Below are 21,926 nucleotides of genomic sequence, written 5' to 3'. Positions count from 1 at the left end.
GGCGGCCGCATTTCGATGGGGGCGAAATTGGAAAACACCCGTGTACTTAGATTTAGGTGCACGGTAATGAACCCCAGGTGGCCGGAGTTTTCTACTATGGCGTGCCTCATGATCAGAAAGTGGTTTTACACGTAAAACCCCATAATTTATTTTTTAAATGAATATTTCATACAAAACTATGTAGCAGAGCTTTACCTTCACGAGGAACAGCAGACTTACGTGTTGTTTTTGTGCCATGAAGTCTACTTCACTATTTAGAATGTAAAAAGACGTAGAGAAAGAAAAGCCAGGGGTGATACGAGCAAGCTCTTGCGCTCCAAAACATGAATCTCTTCCAACTGGCCCAGTAGCCCATTCTTGTCGACACTACCTGCAGTGCACAGCAATTTTGAGCAATGTATTTTAACAGAGAGAAACATGCACTGAAAAACAAAGCTTGTCATGCCAAAAACTGGTGCAAAACATTTAACTAATATAGCTTCAGGATCTTGAATAATTCGTTATGTATACGTGATCCAAAAAAATGTAAGCTGCCTCATCTTAGCACCGTTAAATTTCAAGTACGAAAGGATGAAATTTGTCACTGTCAAGTAACCAACAGGTGGGCTTTTTGTCACGCAAGGACTCGGCCAGACGCACCAGGTTAGCTCTTGCTGTATAAAAAAAAACGGCGGTGAGAAGAAAGTAAAAATTGTAAGTGAGAAAGAAAGGCGAAGGTTTGAGAGAGAGAGAACGAGAGAGAGGAAAACGGAACTAGTGATTTTTGCTGGAAGGATCAGTCCCGGGTGTCGTCTGGGTCAAGCGGTGGCCAAAGAGAGTTGCCTCCGAGGGGTCGTAAAGGTCCAAACGCATGGCAGGTTCCCTTTTCCCCCGGATACGGCTAAGCTGCGCACGGCTACACAGGAAGGGTCCAAACTCCGTGTGTCTGTGGTGCCGCAAGATACCAAACGCATGGTGACGCCGATGCCGCTGCCGTGCTGATGACGACGTCCTGACATTGGCATGACAATGGCATTACAATAATATGATGACAAAAAGTTTGTGACTACGATGACGTGACGACGATTGCATTACGAACACTGCATGGCGAAAGTACAATAACGAAGCTGAAGTGACGACGCTAAGACGATGACGACGGCCTCACGGTGACGACTATTTGACAACCATCGCGTAAAGCGAGTCGAGTGACAAAGATGGAATGCAAGAAATGCAATAAGACCACGACGCCGTCACAATCACGAGAACATCTCTTGGGTCAAAGCTACTAGACAACGAGTTATTAAGGCATGGCGAGTCAGAAGACGAATATTTAATGAGGACAATGAAACGACCGTGACGTTCTCACGAAAGTATGACAAAGAATGCATAATGAATGTGCGACGACGCTGGTGACAACGAAGGCATGACGAGTCGTACGACAAAGCTAGAAAGACAATAACACGACGCTGTCACGGCTACGAGCACATACCTGGTGGCCGAAGCTATTAGACAACGTGGGCCGCTGGGTCGCTGCAGCAGGCGTGACGACGACTGCAGGGACGAATCTTTAAGGACTACCATGGAACTGCCATGAAGGTATCGCGTAGCGCGCATATTTAGTGGTCGAAGCAGGTAGACAACTTGGGTCGCTGAGTTGGCGTGTGAGGCTACACAGACAGGGTCAAAACGGGCGAAGTAAGCAAGAAGGCTATTCGTATTAGCAACTTCCCTTCTTATAAGCACATCGGTGATAGCCGAGCAGCACGCACCTTTTGTATTAACTGATCTAACGACGTTTAGTAGTCATGTTTGTTCGCTGGCTTGAAGGCGCATACGCTGTGCAAGTGTATCTTAACTCGTTATTCCAATAAACTTTCGTGTTCAAACACGGGGCTTTTGTTGTCTGCGTCTCCCTTCATCACCTTTTATTAATTACTCGGTGACTATGCAGTCACCGTCTCAGCGATGGCGTGGTTAACGCCGGCAGCAGGGACAGAATTCTTCATGCTGCCTCTGGCTTCAAACGCATTTCAGAAACTTGACATTACGCAACACGCTACACTAGCTGTACTGGAGCACAGCACGCATGACACCACCTATCTTGGCTTGCCGCTACAGAGTATCACCAAAAGAGACCACGTGGGCAGCATTGCACTGTACTCAGCCACGGTCGGGCTAGAGAGGATCTGCGCTAGCCTAGGCTGCCACCTGAGCATTGTGCGCTGAAAACAGAAACCCAACGGTAAAATAAATTCAGCGCTGGAGCCCATTCTACTTAATGCTGACAACTAAGGCGCGACAGTTACTCGCTATCACGACTCAGAAAACCATCGGCCCTGCTGTGTATAGGCGCATGTAGCTTCATCGAACCTATCCTCTTTCTCCTGGGGCTTCTACTACGTCCGTTCGTTCAATAATTGTCGAAATCACGAGGAAACACTTGTAACCTTGGATGTAGGAGCACATGACTGCGATTCGTTCCTTCTGGATAGTGCGATCCCATCTAAGTGAACTGAAATATTTGTATGTCATTCTACATCATATGTCTATTCTGGGTGTCGTATGTATTCCAAGGTATTGAGTTTACAAAGCCAGAGAGAAAAGCACCGGGATGGAGTAGATCTTGGCCACACTTCCCACGTAAGGTTTCGCTTTCTGAACTCTTCGCTACTGGCTTTGAAACCATTGTGCTTTTGCACAATGGTTATGCACTGGTTTGCAATGATTTATGCAATAGTTTTGCACAATTGTTATGCAATTATGCACAATAATTATGTTGTGTGATTAGAACTTTATTTGTAGCTGGAATTGCCCTGCACAGTACTTTCATTACTGTATCGTGTTGGATGGTATGCAACACAAATGTTACGTCACAGTGCTTTTCAGTGACGTACCGTTTTTTACATGTCGTTACATTCCGCGGCTGCCTGCCGTCGGTACTCTTGTACTAGGGTACTGAACGTATTACACTGAAACAGCCAGAATGTCTTTAAGGTGAGATAGGACGTGTATTGGTTGAGACTGCGTTCGATTATCATTTATACTGCCCATCCTGTGTGCGTCTGCGGCACACAGTGTAACGATTCCTTCGAGATCTCTACGCTTCTTTTTAACATTCGTCGCGCTTAAGTACAAGGTTCCAGGTTGGGTTATGCGTGAACTGATGTGATTTGTGTTGTGCGTGCGGCACATTTCAGTACTGGACGCGTACAATGTCATGTAATGAAATAAATGTCTGGACATGGTGACGCGGACCGTCTTGTGTGGCAGAGAGCCCGGTTTTTACCTGAAATGTACGTACGCGGCTGATTCAGCAGGACATGTGTTGGTTTTGGCTTCTTTTTTCGTTTTAGTAAGACTAAAAGAAAAGCGTCCATAATCGCAACGACACGCCGTTCGGTATTGCATACATACTGTTCGCACCTCTGACAGTTGTTTACAACTGTTTGAGCCTGTTTCCGGCATGATGTCGAGAGTTAACGTGTTTGGAGAAATGATCTCGCCAAAAAAAAAAAAGCACGCAACGACAAATTCCAGCTGTAAGAGGTGGGTACACGCATACATTCAACCGAATCATTAATGCGTACAATGAAGGATGCATATGTAAGGCTCCCAGGGCTGCGAAGTCGAGAAAATTTCCCAGATGATTGTAATTTTCAGTTACATGTGGGAATAAGAAAAATCTTACTAGTTCGATAAATTTTTGGCGCCGTATCAACGTGGAAGTTTATAGATCCTTTACATTGACACAATGATGTGGGGCTCCCGCACCGCGGGACGGCGCGCGCGAAGGCCGGCGCTATAAAAGACGACGAAGCGCGTAAGCTGCACGCTCTTTTTCTGGGCCGCCATTAAAGAGAAGCGTCTAGTTTGTAAGACTCCGCCTTCAATCTACGTTACATATTTCTGGTGGAGGTGTGGGGTACATGCTACCACTCCCAGATCGAACGCCGTCTACAAGTCCAGTACGTAGTCCGGTCGAGCTGACTCCTGTTCACGTACGGACAAGCCGTCGACTTCAACGACTGCCACCCGAGCACGAGCCTCTACCCAATCGAGTCGGAAGGATGAGTACATCAGTTCCGTCTTCTTGCTCAACGACACCGACCGAGGTCGTCCTTAACCAGCCACGAATCCCCACGTCCTTCCATGGGGACACCTTCGAGGATGTTGAGGACTGGCTCGATCACTTTGAGCGTGTCGCAGAATTCAACGGCTGCACTCCAGAGCGCAAGCTACGCAACGCCTTCTTTGCCCTCGAGGACTATGCTCGGACATTGTTTGAGAACCGCGAGGCGGTTTTATCGACATGGGACAAATTCCGACAGCAGCTAATCAAATCAGCACATAGGCTAGCCTCGATCGCAAGGAGCGAGCTGAATCTGCAATCCAGGCGAGAGTACAGCGGCCGAACGAAAGCGTCGGAATGTTAGTCGAAGATATGTGCAGACTTTTCCGACGCGCGGATCCATCCATGCGGAAGAAAAGGTGGTCAGGAACTTGATGCACGGTGTCAAGCAAGAGTTATTCGGTGGCCTAATACGCAACCCACCAAAGATCGTTGCAGAGTTTCTAGCGGAAGCCATATCAATGGAAAAGGCACTGCAGCAACGAACAAGGCGGTACAACCGCGACGTGCCGACCCTACTGCGTCACCCTCTCGCAATACCCTTGGACAATACCGACGCCTTGAGGGATCTCATTAGGCTTGTCCGAGAATAGGTCCAAAAGCTTCAGGTGGCTCCGGTATCGGTACTGCGACTCGCTCCGGCTGAGGTCGTCCGGGAGTAAATCAGCCAGTCAGTACAAGTGGCGAAGCGAAGCGACACACCACAGCATGAGGTACGGCAGCCACAGCCTCGCATATCGTATACGGAAGCTGCGCGAAGTTCGTTGTCTCAGACTTTTCACGATGCGCGCGACATCCCGGACTTTCATGTTGTGCGCGCCGTTGAACAAGCAACTGGCGACGTCAGCACTCGCCGCACGCCATTCATGGCTGAAACACGACCACCCCACAAGAGCGACGTATGACGCACAGCAGACCGGAGACCCTTAATTGTGTTTTCATTGCGGTGAAGCCGATCACCTCAACAGGGCGTGTCCTTACCGCCGAGCTGGGCACCGTGGCTTTTCACTGAATGGGCCGTGCCCGCGCAATGGTGAACGCCCCTTGGAGATTGAAGCCTACCTCGCGGACGCCACGACCTTGTTTGGTCCACGATTCCGTGACCCCCGGTCACCGTCACCTGCCCGATACAGCTCTTCCAGCCCCGTCTTCACGCCGAGCGCAACAAGGCGTCGCTCACCCAGCCTGGCCTCCCGGGAAAACTGAGTCCAGCGACCGGCGGAGGTGAGCTTGCTGACGTTGCGAACGCTAAAGATCCTCCACTACGACGACCGCGAAATGCCGTAATTGAGACGCAGAGAAAGCAGTGTAGTTCGGTGTCAGTATCTCGCGATGTACCAGTTACCATAGATGACCACGAAACCACGGCGCTAATCGACACGGGTGTGGACACGTCTGTTATGAGCCAGAATCTCGCGCGCACACTGAACAAAGTTTCGACGCAATGGACCGGAACTCAAATTCGTACTGCAGGAGGTCACCTCATAACTCCAATGGGCGGTGCACGGCACGAGTCAACATTGGGGTTTCACGTAAATCGGCGACTTCGTCATTCTTCCTGAATGTTCAAAGGACCTTATACTCGGTATGAATTTCCTTCAGGCGAGCGGTGCCATAATCGACCTGCAAGAGTCCAGAGTCAGCTTTGCTACTATGCAAGCCATAGCGAACAGTAATGACAATGACAGTGAAATCGCGCTCCACGTAGCTGACGATCACGTCACGTTGCCACCCAAGAGCAGCGTGCATACCTTTGTCCGATGCGACATGGAGGACGACCCCGAAGGAATTGCTGAGGCCAATATCCCCCTGCTTCTTGAGCGTTACATTTGCATAGCCAGAGAGCTTTAGGTGCGAAACAAATGTTCAGTCGTTTTGCTAGCAAACTTTAGCAAAGAGTATCGGCATGTACTGTGAGGAACGACAATCGCATTTCTTCGCGAAATCATTCATGTTACTGACATTGCCACATAGGAAATCGCATCATCTCAGCAATCTGAGTTTCCCAGCCTAAAGGAACGGATTCACGTTAACGCTGCTCTGCCAGACCATCAGAAAGACCGTCTACTGAGCCTCGTGAATAAATTTGCGTACTCTTTTTCAATGTCGTCCATAGTACGGCGCACGTCGATCACAAAGCACCGCATTATTACGGATGACTCTGCACGTCCTGTTCGTCAGCAACCTTACAGAGTGTCTCCAGTGGAAAGGGAAGCGATCAAGCACCAGGTGAAAGATGCGCCAAGACGACGTGATCCAGCCGTGCACCAGCCCGTGCGCCTCCACTGTAGTGTTAGAGAGACAACACACTACGCTTCTGTTTAGATTACAGAAAGATGAACCGTGTCACCAAGCGCGATGTTTATCCATTGCCGTGCATCGACGACGTATTGGATCGTCTACAACATGCCAAGTGTGTGTTTTTTCTTCGTTGGATCTTAAATCAGGGTATTGGCAAATCGAAGTTGATTGTGAAGAAGTACTCACAAAGTACCGAGCGCCAGAGCAGACGACATGCAGCCGTCCTCAACAAGAGGAAAAGAAAGAGAAGGGAGGCTCGTGCAGCGCATGAGAAGGGGCTCGCGCAACGGAAATCGTTGGAATGCCGGCGCGACTAGGGCCGCCGGGCCCACATCTACCGGTGAGGTTCACCTGACCGGGCGTCTGTCTTCGGGACAAGGAACGCCTCGGGTCGTTGTACGGCACGAGACCTCGGAACGGCCTGCTGCAGCCTCGAACCCGCATCTACGCGCGAGGTTCGGGAGAGCGAGCGTCCGTGATCGAGACGAGGAGCGCGTCGGGTCGTCGCCTTGCTCGGGGCCCCAGGTCGGCCTACTGACATCTTGGAACCCGCTTCTACGCGCGAGGTTCGGGTGACCGGGCGTCCGTCATCGAAACGAGCGCCTGGGGCCGTCTTCCTGCTCAAGACTTCAGAGTGGCCTGTTCGCGTCTACGCAGCTGTGGGCCGTCCAGCTTTTCCTGCCCCGTGCTGCTGCGTCTGCTCTTCCACGCCAGTCATCACTCTACGAGCGAGTGTTCCACCTCAAGGACCCTACGTCTCACCACACTCCGGACTTTACCGCAAGCTCGTGGGACTACATTTTTTCCTATTTACGAACAACCTTGTTTGTGTGGGGCTAGTTTAAGATATTCGTGTTTAAGTGCCGTCCAATATAATTGTCGTGTGTTTGCTCATCATGCACCGTCTCCTCCATCTTCCTCGCGTCACACGCTTTGCAACGGGACGGTCCTAACAACATCACATATCTGGCGTCCGCGACAGGACTGCTCTTACGCTATCGAGAAGAGCAGCACATTGCATATGCGTGTATGACGGGTGAGGATGGAGACAGACAAGCTTACGGCAATTGGAAAAGAAGTGGGATTGACTGGCCCGGCACTGAAACAATGGGTAGACGAAGAGCGCGCACGCGAAAGAGAAGCGCGTGAAGCACGTCTGGCTGAACGCAATGCAGCAAAAGAAGCTGATGCCGAAGCGCTAGCTAAAGGCAGAAAGGGAAGTGCTCGAGCTCAAGTTAAAGTTGAGGGAGTTAGATGCGACAGCGGGTAGCATGACTACTGGGCAGCTTACAGAGAGTGTGCACGCAAGTGCTACCAAGAGCTACCAAAGTCCGCACAAACTAATACCAGCATTTAACGAAGAACGCGATGAGTTGGATGCATACATTCAACGATTTGAGCGCGTCGCAACGAGCCAGGGCTGGCCACAAGACAAATGGGCCCTATAGGCAGGTTGCGAACGTAGTTCCCGCGCCTACTAGAGCGCCCCTCGCGGCGGCGAGCGCGGATCTGGCAGGATACGGCCGGCCCGCTTCCGCTCGGAAAGCGTGTCTGTGCAAGTGTTTCGCGCGTAGCTGCAGCTTTTCTGAGCAATGCAGAAGGGCAACACGAATTGTTGCGTAGTGGGCTGCAACAGCACGTACAGCAACTCACCAGGAACAAAGTTTTACCGGTTTCCGAGCCGACCGTATGAAGCAGAACGGCGTCAACGCTGGATCACGCTCGTCCGACGGCAGAGGTAAGCTGTTTGATGTTCTGGCGTTATGTCAAGTTAGTTAACGCTGAATCGGTTGCTTTTACAGAGATGATGGCAGCATCTGGACACCTGCAGCACATAGCAGGATATGCAGCAAACATTTTGTCGGTGGCACGAAATCTAACGAAGAAGGCCACCCCGCTTACTTCCCCTCAATATTCCCGCTGCGTACAAGACATCGACTGGGCCTGTGTCAAGTGACCGTTACGCGAGGTATATATTAAATTTGCCCTCAGCTTCAGGTAGTGTGACTAGCCCTTTGAGGGTCGATGTCGTAAATATACGGCGCCGTGAACAGGTCCGAAAGTGATCTATTTACGGCGCCGTCTGTACGTTTAAAACGCGCGCTAACTTCCTAACTTTTTCTTGCCTGGCATGTGCTGCCACTATATCGGAATACATGGAATTTTTTTCTCGAGTCTCTCTCTTTCGGTTTTCGTTGTATAGTTGCTTTCATTTTTTTTTTTTTTTTTTTTTTTTTTTGCTCCGGAGCGTCTGCTACCGCTCGCGCATTGGCGCCCTCGCGGGCGCGCGGCGGCTGGTTTTGGTTTTGTTCCGCACGCGGTTTCCGCTTCTTTCGCTCGCAAAACTGATGGCTATCTCGTTCTTATCACTCAAAGGGGTGACCGCCTGTCACTCGCTCGTTTGTTGCTCACAGGGGTCCGCATACGAAGGATGCCGCCGTGCATGCGTTTCGTTTTTTGGCACTTTATTCATAAGTTGCCTCCCACGGCTGCTCAGGGAAGCAGTACCCAGAGGAGGTGCCATGTCTGCGCCAACACCACTCAGCAGCAAAAATATCGCGAGGACACAAGGTCCATGTGCGCTGAGTGCAACAAACCGTTCTGTGTTGAGCCATGCTTCAAGGACTACCAGACGTTGAAGAAATATTAGTGCAAGAGGAACATTTGAGACTTGCGAAAAATTTTCGTGTGCGCATTCTTCTTGTGTATTTTCTCGTGTGGACATTGTGTATAACAATGCGCCTTTTTTTTAATTCTTATAACTTTATTTGCTATTTTTTATTGTTTTTCATGAATAAACAGTACATATATGCCAACGCGAAACACATTGTTCTCACTTTACGGTCACCCTAGAAAAATTACGGCAAATTTTTTTCGAAATAGGTCCCTCTGAAGAATTTAAATGTGCAATAAAAAAAATCGACCCTCGGTGGTCGCATATGGCGAAAAAAATCTACCGTCAAAGGTCTAATGCCAATTAATTTTTTGCGTTGAGTAGATTTTGTTGCGTGGTCGCGGTGCTTCAGTGAACCAATATTGTTTGGATGTGTTATAACGCTTGTTTTGCCAGAAAAAGAAAGCGCCAGGAGCAAAAGATGGAGGAGGCACTACAGATACCCAGTTGTGACAGTCAAGAAACAGGGTGTGGCACAAGCCCCGAACCACATATTTCGGACAGCCCGCCTCACAGTGACAACTTAAGTGCGTCCGCCTGCAACCAGTCTGCAGAGGACGTACATCGTGTCGATGTAAGCTAATGTCTATAACGTATAATTTGTGCCTTTCGTTGCATTTAATGTGACTGATGTACTAAGCTGGTTTTAAATGCTTGTTTCAGGCCTCAACAATGACGGAAGGCGGCAGCGCTACTTTCAGCATGAACTTCACATTTATATCAGAGTTGTGCGATGGAAATGCGTCATCCTACATCAGTCACAAAGAAGTGTGCAGCACAGGCTTGGGCAGCTCATGCAGTCCGGGCTTTTCAGACAAAAGCACTGGGCTGGCGTGCAAAGAGCCTTTCTTCGCAGGGTTTAGATCTCTTCAGCATGATGGAAACGCCTTTCATGCGTTTACAGCAATTGATTTTTCTTTATTTGCTCTGCTGTTAAGCATACTGCCACCTGCTCCAAAAAAGTTGAATGAGCTGTCTATTGAAGACAAGATTCTGTTATTTTTGATCAAACTTAAGCATGGGCTGCCATTCTCTTTTCTCAGTGTTCTTTTTGGCATCCACAAAACAACAGCGTCTCGTATCTTCAAGGGTCTGCTTGTTAACATCCATGCTGCTACAAGGAAATGGCTATACTGGCCATCACAAGCAGCTGTTCTGGCCACTTTACCTCCATGCTTCAAACTGCACTATCCGAAATGCAGAGTTGTCATAGATTGCACCGAACTTGAAACTGAAGTGCCTCCAGGAATTGAAAAACAAAACATGTGGTATTCGGACTACAAAGGAAGGCACACAATCAAGTACCTTGTTGGAATAGCTCCGAATGGGCTTATCACTTTTCTTTCAAAGGGGTTTGGAGGTAGAACGAGTGATGGCACGCTAACTGTTGAATCAGGTTTTTTGTCCCTTCTTGAACCAGGAGATGTTGTCTTAGCCGATAAAGGATTTCCGGGCATAAAAACAGGTGTTGGCGCGCAGGATGCAACGTTGGTGATGCCACCTTTTGCTACCAGCCCACAATTCACGGAGTCAGAAGTGGATGCCACATATGAAACCGCCTCCGTGCGCATTCATGTAGAAAGAGTGATTCAGAGGCTCAAAATTTATGATATCATTACACGCAGGTTACCACACGAGCTGACTGGCTATGCTGATGAGATTCTTCACGTTCTAGCAGTGCTAACAAACCTGAAGAAACCTATTTTTGCCAAACTACAGAAATAATAAGGCAGGAGAAAGGGGAAAAAGTTTATTGCACAATTTTCATATAGACACAAAGGCTTAAAATGACTAGCTTTACTGCGACATATAAGACTACATGTCTGTATAAAATGTATCAAATGTGTAAAAATAAATAATGTTATTAAAAGGCACTGTTGTCTATGTTCTATATTGCGAATGCGATGGTGTGGTACTTGTAACTAATATATTACCTCTGTTCTTGGACAATGCTAAAAGATGTAAATACCTCAGATGTCGGCACATTCATGCAATGCTCTGAGAAAATGCTCAAAATAGAAGTTTCGCAGCTTGGGCACTGCCGACGACAGGAACGCATCGTCTCTTCTTACTTTGATAGTGAGCGAGTCCACTTCTGTGTGTATGTAAAAGTAACAATAGTCCAAACTGAGCACGTGCAAGCACACTTGTACTTGTGTGAAGTAAAAATGGCTGCGTCTCAAATCCAGAATGTCTTGACCGCACAGGTATTTCAGCAGTGGCCTCTTGGTCAAGCTCTGTTGCCGTCTTGAAAACGGACACTTGATTTCCAGTAGCACTGCGCTGCCGTCTTCATCCCTGAAAGTTTGAGTTTCTATTGGAAAGAATAACCCGATAAAAGTGATTACCTGAAGATGCCGTCGGGGGAGCACGCAAGCCACGGCTCTCCAGGACAAACTAGCAGGCCGAATTGGGCGACATTCACGTTGCGCTTCTTTTCAAACGCCTTACGAGCTGATGGCTCCTTCAACAGTCCGTACTGCACCTGGTAGCCTGTGTAGGGCACCTCGGTAACAATGGTCTTTGCACGCTCATAGAGGTTGTTACGGCAGGTAAGAATCCTGTGAGCCTGCAGAAGAGAAGGCAAGGAAAAACCACGTTCGTATCAGAGTAATGAGTCTGTTTAAGGGTAAGAAAATTGGACCAACTGCTAGGTACTTCTCCGTACTTTTGTCGCAGTAATTCTAGGAAACCTTTCATTAGCCCAAAGACGACGGTCAAGCGCCGTCCTAGCTGACAGGTCAGGTACATCTTCAGGCGGCACAGCGACGTGGCGCTGGTATACTCGTAGCTCTGGTCCTGACAACCTATGGGAGGCATTGCAAGTCAGACACTACAGAAGTTACCATAACTTTATTTGTGTTTAAATTAGGTTCCTTAAGAGTAGAAAAAGATATAAAACTTAATTACTGTACACCGGAATACAAACCTCTCGAGGAAGTTAATTCGTTTGAGAAGTAGCTTGTTTCCACACTGTACCACAGTAAAGCTGTGGAACTCTTTCCCAGTCCTGTCCCATTCAAACAGCGCATGGGCTTGCTGAGAGCTACGAGGAGGGGTTATAGCTGGCTCAGCTGGCATACACCCTTCTGCGGCCAGCATATCAACTAAGGGGCAGTTGAGATCGCCAAAATATTTGACGGCGTGGTCTAGCGGAACCTCCTCTGCACGCACTGAAAAAAACGCAACATAAAGTCTCGGACTTCCAGTAACTTAGGCGAAAACTTTTTCTCAGCGTTGTCTAACACGGCTGGTAAGTTACTCACCTTTTTCCTTTTTGGGGAGAGCAACGTTAGAAAACCTCGGGTAGCTCTTACGAGACGTTGGTACGCCCCACGTTCTTGGGTGAGATGTTTGCTGTCGCATTTGCCGTCCTGTACGTACAGAGCAACTGCCGCGGCGTGCTTGCACTTTCCTGCGACGCCAGCACGGCAATCGCAGCTACCCGCTACGATTTGTCTGCTGTCGCCGATCTGCAAAAATCAATGTCATCTATAATTTCACGCGTCCACATCGTATATAACGAAGTAACTTACGCTGAGCTTCACGCATCTCGCTGGTGCGTTGATTTTCGTTTGCGGAATACATCTACCAGTAACCTCCGATCCGTGTGAGTCCAGCAGTTCCCTCACGTCGTAGACGTGCCCCGCCTGAAATAGTAGTCTTCCTTTCTCCAAATTCTTTCCTCGAAAGAACCTGTCAAGGTCTTGCAACTCCCGAAACCCGGCTAAAATTAATATCGGCACGCTGTTCTGCGCCATCACTACCGTTTGACAGGGAGCCAAACACGCAGCGCAAGCTGCTAACGCCGTGAGTAATGCTACCACATTTGAGCAACTATCCGTCAGGTGGCGCTAGGCGTCCGAAAAACGGAGCGCCGCCTAGCACTTGCAACGTGCCCATAGCTAAGCCTCTGTTTGACAGGCGTAGCTCTAAGTGTTGTCGGCAGAATGGCACCGGATCATGTTATGGACTAGGCGACACTAAAACAGACGCTTTTGCAACGCTTCAGGTTCACGGAGGAAGGCTACCGAAGGAAGTTTCGGTCGGCGAAGCGCGATAATTCCGAAACTGGTAGACAGTTTGCCGGTCGTCTATTGGGATATTTTGATCACTGGCAAGAAATGGCCAATACGGACCGGACATATGATGCCCTGCGGGACAAGATTGTCTCAGAACAGTTCCTGTTGACTTGCCATGAGAAACTGGCAACTGAGAGAAAAGAATTGTCAGGGACTTGACAAACTAGCGGAAGCTACTGATCATTACCTGGAGGCGCAAGGGTCAGTCAACCTTGGCAAAGGTAAAAACGAGAGAGAACCTAGCAAGCCACCAGGTCAAGCTCGAACTCCTGAGCGACAAGAAGAGAAGGAAAAACCACGCTGCTTTGTGCTAAGCGCGGTCACAGAGCTGCTGATTGCTGGACCAATACGAAGGGTCCAAATACAAATATATCTTCCTGTGCAAAGTGCCGCCGCTCTGGGCATAAGACAGGTGACTGCCCCAAAAAACCCAGCAGTACCGAGAAGGCTTCGTGCTTTGCAACGTGACGGTCCTAACATCACATTGATGAACAGGATCGTGAAATAAGCGTTTGTGACACCTGACGGTCTTTATCAGTTCAAAGTGCTCCCCTTCGGTCTCTGTTCCGCACCTGCCGGCTTTGAGCGGATGATGGATACCGTGCTGCTGAACTCAAAAGGCAAACCTGCCTCGTATACTTCGACGACGTCGTCGTGTTCTCAAGCACGTTAGACGAACATCTCGCACGACTCGAGAGTGTCCTCGCAGCGATCCGTACTGCTGGCCTCACCATCAAGCCTCAGAAATGCTACTTCGGGTTCCAAGAGCTCAAATTTCTTGGCCGTGTCCTTGGTCCTAAAGGCGTCCGACCAGACACCGACAAGTTAGCTGCCGTCGCCGAGTTTTCGCCACCCACAGACAAGAAGGCTATCCAACGCTTCCTTGGATTGTGCGCATATTACAGACGCTTCGTCGAGGGATTCTCGAGAATTGCTGAGCCTCTGACACGGCTTACACGCGAGGATGTGCCTTTTATTTGGGCGGACGAGCAGCAGCAGTCGTTAAATGAATTGCGCAAGCGTTTGCAAGCGGCCCCGATACTTGCTCATTTCGACCAAAACGCTGACACTGAAATCCATACCGACGCTAGCAATACGGGTCTCGGTGCACTTCTTGTGCAGTGGCAAGCTGGTGCGGAATGCCCGATTGGTTATGCAAGCCAAAGTCTCACCAAGGCTGAGAAACAACTCAACCACTGAAAAAGAATGCTTAGCGGTTCTGTGGGCAATTCGCAAATTGCGACCCTACTTGTACAGTAGACCCTCTTTAAGGCTGTCAGCGATCACCACGCCCTGTGCTGGCTTGCCAACCTCAAGGAGCCTTCAGGTAGACTAGCCCGTTGGAGCCTGCACTTACAAGAGTACGACACAACAGTGGTCTACCGATCTGGGAGGAAGCACAGCGACGCTGACTGTTGTCACGTGCACCACTCCCTACGACGTCATGAGACCCAGACCATGACTTGCCATTTATCGGAGTTATCGACGCCATAAAGATGGCTGAGCACGAGTGCGCTGACCCTGAGCTGCTGCCGCTGATCGAGCACCTCCAAGGAGTTGAAGGTGTTTTACCCCGCTCGCTCGTGCGCGGCTTATCGTCGTACTATTTGCACAACGTCCTTTACAGGAAAAACTGCGGAAGCGGCCCCAATGCGTACCTCCTTGTCGTGCCGTCGGCGCTGCGCCAAGACATATTGCAAGCCTGCCATGCGCGGAACACCTGGGATTCGCTAAAACATTAGCAAGGATAGGACAGAAGTATTATAGGCCTTGGCTTTTTTTTCCTTCTGTGCAACGGTACGTGAAGACCTGCCGCGATTGTCAGCGCCGTGAGAAACCACCAGTTAAACCGGCTGGCTTTCTCCACGCTGTGGACACTCCTCAAGCACCGTTCCAACAAATAGGAATGGATCTACTTGGGCCATTGCCAGTGACCTCTTCGCGCAACAAATGGATAGTCGTCGCTACCGACTCTTAACCCGGTACGCCGAAACCAAAGCTATTCCAGAAGCAAACTCGTATGAAGTGGCCAAGTTCTTTGTACGATACATCGTCCTACGACATGATGCGCCGTCTGTTATCACCAACAGCGGTACAGCATTTACAGCTGAACTTATGCAGGACGTTCTCCAGCTGACGCATTGCTCTCACCGCAAGAGCACTGCGTGTCACCCTCAAACGAATGGATTAACGGAACGTCTGATGAGCAGTACTGAACTTCATTTTTTCGTGTCTAGCAGTGCGCTGCGCTGTGCGTCATTCCGGCCTTCAGTTGCTTCATGTTTGGTAATCACAACCATTCTAAATTTATTTCCCAGTACTTCCTCGGTAAACCAGGAGGCCGATTTCGCAACTAAAGCGTGACGTTAGCTAGCGGAAAAACGCTCTTTTCTAAGACTTCAATAGTTATCACCGTAAGACTTCACTCTTGCATAAAGGCGTATAGCTGTCCGCCAACTAGTCAGCAGATGTTGCATGCCGGCGTAAAGGGATGTGTAGCTTTGATACATTCTCAAGTTACGCTGGCGAAATTAAGGAGACGAAACGTCTGATAATATAACAACACCCATACGCAACCAGTGTAAAAAGTATTTTTACAAGTTGAAGGTAAAAAGTTGCCGGGCACTTTTCCGTAGAAGAAAAACAGGGTTTCCGCAGAACGGACTATAAGTAAAGGTGGTTTCTGTAAAATGAAAAGCAACGAGCCCCGCAGTTGTGATCGCGGTATTGCCCGTGTTTTGCATGAAGAAAAAACTGTGAGCTCCGTGGAACGGAAATTCTGTGAATTGAGCCCCGTATGTATGATTAAAGTACAAGCCCGTACTTAACTTATGAAACAACAAGGACTACGAAAAGCGGAGAGAGCGCGGTAAGAAAAGGTATGCACATAGAACGCACAAAACGAAGGAGAAGGAATACAGAAACACCTTTTTTTTTCGTTCTCGTGTACATGTCTTCTATGCTCGCATTTATGTACTATGAATCCGTACGAACTTCTTCAGCTTTATGTTACTTCGTATCAACAAGTCTAACGCTGCTTGCAAATTTATTATATTTTATAAATGATAATACTAGTGCATATCTCCAGCCAGTGACAAAATTGTTTGGTTCATTGAAATGAGTTAACTATGCTGTAATGAACAACTTGGCATAACTGGCAATATTCCAGATATAAATGGAAACGGGGCAGAAATAATGTACATAGGAAAGCATGCACCACACTGAGTGTGCTGTGTTTGAACGTTTCCTCGTTATCTTCTATACGACTTCATCTTCGCGTCAATGTTGCCATGTTGCACTTGGGTTGTGTACATGACACGTAGAAAGCATACATACAAATTCTTGCCTAAGAAACAACAACCCACCTGAATCTCAACAAAACTGCGTGCTTATTGTGCTTTACTGAAAAGAACTTGTATGAATACACTAGAGATGGACTTACTAAACGGATTGCTTGCGAATCGGAATGACTGGTTGCTTGCAGATGCTTTCTGCTTTGCATGAAAAGGAAAAAAAAAACACTAATCAAGACTCTACAATATTACCGCAATCGGCAACGCTTTTACTCAGAGGGGAACAACAAATGATTTCTACTTCACAAATGTCATTACAAGTGCTCTTGTCATAACAAATGGTTCATACTCAGCCTTGTTGGTATATGTTCATAGCCATACAGCGAAGAAGCGTCCGATGAAAAGGACCCAAGTGAATTAATTGTTTGCTCGGAACAGACAAAGATGGCACGCACACACTATGACATTCAGAGATTAAAGTTTCTGCATTTAGGTAGAGCTGCACAACCACATGCTTCGGATCACCACTTTCCAACTTTCACTACTCTAATAAACAACCCTAGAGATTTCACTTGTTTCGAAAATAAATGAAAATTCTTGAAACAAGCTAAAACCGCTGTTCTATAATTCCGACGCAAAACAAGCAAGCCAGAGCTACTATCCAGATGACAAGCTGATATAACAACAATACAAAGAAAGCAATCCTTGCACGACAAATGTGTGCTTGTAGCCACCTTCAGATGAATGCGCAATTTATTACTAATGCAACGAAAATTGAAAGTTATGGTCGTGCGTGCATCAACATACCAGCGCCACCTTCATAAAAAGTTATAATTTTGTGCCGTGGTCAGCCAGAAATTTGCCGTTTTTTCAGTTCTTGCTTTTCAAAGAAACGTGTACCATTTTCGCTACGTAAATGAAAGGAACCTGCAACAAGTACGGATCGACCGCACATGTGGCACCTGCAGGCAGTACCGTTTATTCTGTTCATTTCTTGACTTGCAATTCCACAACCAAACAAGTAATGCCAAAATTGTGGTACTGCATGTGAACGTGCTTAATTCGGGAACTTCTTTTAGAGAATTTAGCCTGGCGTAAAAAACTTAAAATACAGATAATTTATTAAGATGCCAAACAATCAGAATCAGAAATGTTTTATTTGCAAACTTCTTGGGGGTCCTGCAGGGGAAAAGCTGCGACAAACAGCTTGAATGTGCCTGAAGGCCCTCACAAGGCAGCAGTAAGTCTCCTATCCGCAAACGTACAACATGTCAAACACCCACCCGATTTGCCTTCAGATTTATTCAGGATCCTCTTGTTTCTTTCACTGTGGTTGGCAGCCACCTTTCCCCTCCCCGAAGTTGCGAGTCGAAACAGGTGTGCCCGGGCTCAGCTTTTCTTGATCTCCCTGTGGACAGATATGGAAGGCTACGGGTGGTGGAAGGCATGCGTCGAACCGAGAACGGATCTGGTATCCCAAAAGTCGTTGAGACGGTGATCGTCCATCATCCAGGGGCGCTGTACGGTAGCTAAAGAGCAGTTTAGCCAATCGCTCAGACAAGTCACCGGACCTAACCTTCTTGAGGCCATCTCTCAGCGTCCGCACGGCGCGTTCAGCAAGCCCATTCGATTGGGGGTGATATGGTGCCGTAAGAAAGTGCTTTGTTATTTCCAGTTAGAAAGTTCGTGAGTCACTGGCGTGAACTGAGTTCCCTTGTCTGTCACAACGGTTCTTGGTATGCCCAGCCTGCCGAAGATTTCGCGGAAGGATGTAACTGTCGATTGTGCAGTGGCATGACACACTGGAATTGCTTCGATCCACTTTGAATGTGAATCTATGGCCACTAGGATCATGGTGTTATTCACTGGACCAGCGTAATCGAAATGGACATGTGACCAATTCTCATGCGTTAGCGGCCAGCTTACTGGTATTTTTGCCGGTGGCATTGTGCTTGCTTGTATGCATGTAGTACAATTCCTACTGATTTGTGCGATAGCTCCGTCGATGCCGAGCCACCACACGACAGTACGGGCGAACTTCAATGCAGACATTCCCTGGTGCGTTTCCTGCAGGAATTGCAGCATGTCACCACGCGCAGCCTCGGGAATCACGACTCTGTGACCGCAGTAAATGAGACCTTTGTAAACGGTTAGCTCAATTTCTCGTGCGAAGTATGGGTCCAACCGCGGATAGGGTGCTTTCTGTTCCTTTGGCCAACCATGAAGCACGTAGGACTTGACATATTCAAGTACTTGATCTTTCTAGGCCAACTGTCTCAATGCTTGCGACGAAAGGGGCGTGTCATCCAGCTGCTGCAGCGAGCGCACGTACTCGTGTAGCTCCTCTGATGTGTACTCGGTGGTTTCTAGAGGAAGCCGACTGAGTGCGTCTGCATTCAGGTTGTCCGAGCCTGGTTTGTACTCTATCGTGTACTGGTGTGCTCCTAGCATCAAGGACCAACGCTGAATTCTTGCCACAGCCATGATGGGCGTGGGACGATCTTCGCGAAATAGACCCACCAGCGGCTTGTGATCTGTGATCAAGGTGAATGTTCTTCCCAGTAGGTAGTCCAGAAACTTTGATACCCCGAAAACTGTTTTGTGCTCACTAGGGCCTATGCGTCACGCTCCAGTTGGGAATAATTCCTTTCCGCTTTGCTAAGTCTTCGAGAACAAAAACCTATAGGCTTGTCAACGTTGCCAATGCGATGGGACAGTACCGCTCCGATTCCGTTGGGTGACGCATCGCACTCCAAGCGCAGCAGCAGTGAGGGATCGAAGTGAGCGAGCATTTTGGCATTGCATAAAGCGTTTTTTTTCCTTCTGAAACGGTTCCCGTTGTTGACAGCCCCAATTAAAGCGTCGTTCTTTGGTTAGCAAATCGTGGAGCGGTGATAGCAGACGGGCCATATTGGGAAGGAATTTGCTGCAATACGTGGGAAGACCCAAGCATGAACGCAGTTCGCTCACGTTCTTGGGTGTTCGCGCCCTCATTATAGCATCCATGCTCTTCTCTAGAGGTTGCAGCCCTCCATTACTGATGTGGCCAAGATACGAAACCTCAGGCGTCCTGAAGGTGCAGTTGTGCTTCCTTAGCTTGACGCCGTACTCTCGAAAGCGCTGGAGAACTGCCTTGAGGTTCTTTCTGTCGTCATTCCCCTTCTCGGCAACCAGAACGTCGTCCAAGTACGGCTGGACTCCCGGCAAACCGTTCAGCATGCTGTCCATTATTCGCTGAAAGATAGCTGGAGCAGAAGACACACCAAATGGCAGGCGATTAAAGCAGAATAATCCCCGATGTGTGTTAATGACCGACAGCTTCTTTGACGGCTCATCCAGGGGAACCTGGTTGTAGGCGTCTCGAAGGTTCAATGTGCTGTAAACGTCACCCTCGTGCAGTGCAGCAAAAAGGTCATTTGATTATCGGGAGTGGGTACAGCTCCGTCACACAGCTGGTACTTACAGTTAGCTTGTAATCGCAACACAATCGAACTCTTCCGTCTTTATTACCGGAACTATTGGCGTCGCCCACTCCGAGTGAGCCAACAGGGACAGGACTCTGGATTTAACAAGCCTGTCCAGCTCGTTAGAAACCTTTTCTCGCATTGCATATGGAAGTGGCCTGGCTTTGAAGAACTTTGGAACCGCATCCTCCTTCGTGTATACATGAGCGGGCGAAACATTGAACAGACCCAGTTTAGGTGCAAATATGTCCTCGTACCCACACACGCTGAAAACCGCAGCCCCTTCGTTGTTCAGCGCCTGGATGAGATCACGGCCACAGGCTTGGTCCGGAGACGCGAACAACGGTGAGTGACGCCGTAACCGTCGTGCCGCAGTATGAAACTGGGAGCGTTAGCTTCCCTTCCCGGCTATAGGCAACGGACCCAAGTAGCATGACAACTTCAAACCGGATTTTTCAAGGCAGGGCCAGCTTGTGCGATGTTGGCAGTAGACGTCCCAGGACACCACGCACACGGGTGAGCCGGTGTCAATTTCCATCACGATGTCGGCTCCATCCCAGCAAAAATTGCATCTTACCGGGCTGACGATTCTGTTGTCTGCGGTTGGCTGCGGCTTTAGTGTATACAACTGTGCGGAGAGCTCGGCTTCGGCGTTTTCCATTGAGCCGCTGCTCAGCGCCAAGCTCTGGTGCGGTCGCTTTTCCTTAGATCGACACACGGCAGCTTGGTGCCCCTTTTTCCTACAGTTGACGCATTTGACATGTTTAAAGGCACAAGTCGCCTCACCGTGCCCGCGGCTTTCACACCGATTACAACCTTCAGACTATCCACTCGCCTGACTGCAGGTTTTTCCTGCCTGTCGCTGCCGTCGATCGCCCGCTAGTCTGTGAAGCTCGGGCTCTTCTTTTGGTTCCGTCTGCTTCATAAGCTGAACACCCTGTCGTGCAGCCTCTGCTGCAAGCACAATGTTTTGTGCCTCCTGCTATGTCAGTTTCTGGTGAGAAAGCAGTGCCTTCTGCGCGTCACGGCTGCGAATTCCGCACACGATCCTGTCTCGCAGCAGGCGGTTCAACATGGTCCCGGACTTCCATTCATCAGCCAGGCGTCGAAGCTTCACGATGAACTGTTGAGCTGATTCCTCTTCCCTTTGAATGCGGGTAAGAACTTGAAGCTTGCGGTTATTGGGAGGGGTGCGCAAAATTCTTCGACAATGGTAACTGCTTCCGCATAGGTTAACTCGCTCACCTTCCGCCGGGCACTACGCCCACTCAGTACGTCGATAGGCTTCGAGCCCAGTGCCGAGATGAGCAGCACCCCTTTTTTAGCGTCGTCGACGGTGTCGTTACCCTCGAAGTACGGCTAGACTCTGATGTAGTACGACCACCACTTCTCCTTGGCGTCGTCGAACTGTGGAACTTGGTACGCCATGGCAGGAGTGTTCCCCGTCATCAAGGAGCTGGTTCATTGCTAGTCGCCACTGTCATAAATCAACTGTTATGACTGCTACAAGGCGGGAGCGGCATCCGGCCGGACGGCCAGGAGCATAATAAAGCCCACACAAGAACGGGAACACTGCGCCCGTTTATTCAGTGACAGCCCTTTGTTCAGACGTTCTCAAGCCGCTCCGGCACGTGCGATGACGTCGGTCTCGCGCCACGGCAAACGTGGATTTCCCTGTCATCGTTGTTGTTTTCACTTTGCAGCAGTTGTGAGCACTGCATTGTCGTCACACAAGTGTGCTTGTTGCAATAATGCAACTGTGATCTGAGCATTCTGGTTGCACTAATGGTGATGTCGTTTCAATATCCTTGTAAATGCAGCATCGGTGCGCCTTCGACATGTTTGCATTCGTGGCTACTAGCCTGCCGCATGTGCGTTAATATTGCTCTTTAACCTTTCTGATGTTACGGCAGCGGCAGCGTTCCATCATTAACATTACGTTGGTGCCATGCGGTGACATTCATAGTGTTGCTGTCATTGTGATGTCTTTCGTGCTTCTCCTTT

At 48.9% G+C, this 21,926-nt stretch overlaps 1 protein-coding gene across 1 annotated transcript; it reads left to right on the top strand.

The window, feature by feature from the left end:
• The first annotated feature begins 7,892 nt into the window (after window positions 1-7,892).
• On the top strand, window positions 7,893-10,808 carry LOC142563500 (uncharacterized). The gene is made up of 4 exons (XM_075674049.1): window positions 7,893-8,147; window positions 8,295-8,378; window positions 9,480-9,657; window positions 9,747-10,808. Exons 1-4 carry the CDS (start codon window positions 8,002-8,004, stop codon window positions 10,806-10,808), a joined length of 1,470 nt encoding a protein of 489 aa, XP_075530164.1. The 5' UTR covers window positions 7,893-8,001.
• The last annotated feature ends 11,118 nt before the right edge of the window (window positions 10,809-21,926 follow it).

Source organism: Dermacentor variabilis, chromosome 11 (assembly GCF_050947875.1).
Source record: "Dermacentor variabilis isolate Ectoservices chromosome 11, ASM5094787v1, whole genome shotgun sequence".
Lineage (NCBI taxonomy): Eukaryota > Metazoa > Arthropoda > Arachnida > Ixodida > Ixodidae > Dermacentor > Dermacentor variabilis.
Note: the sequence above shows the minus strand (reverse complement) of the source record. Positions and strands in the feature narration are given on the sequence as shown.

What these genes read in the sequence shown, in the direction of transcription:
- LOC142563500 (XM_075674049.1), top strand. Translation starts at nt 8,002, where the DNA reads ATGCAGAAGGGCAACACGAATTGTTGCGTAGTGGGCTGCAACAGCACG. An exon ending in ACGCTCGTCCGACGGCAGAG is followed by an intron (nt 8,148 to 8,294) that starts GTAAGCTGTTTG and finishes AATCTAACGAAG; the next exon opens with AAGGCCACCCCGCTTACTTC. An exon ending in AGGACGTACATCGTGTCGAT is followed by an intron (nt 9,658 to 9,746) that starts GTAAGCTAATGT and finishes TGCTTGTTTCAG; the next exon opens with GCCTCAACAATGACGGAAGG.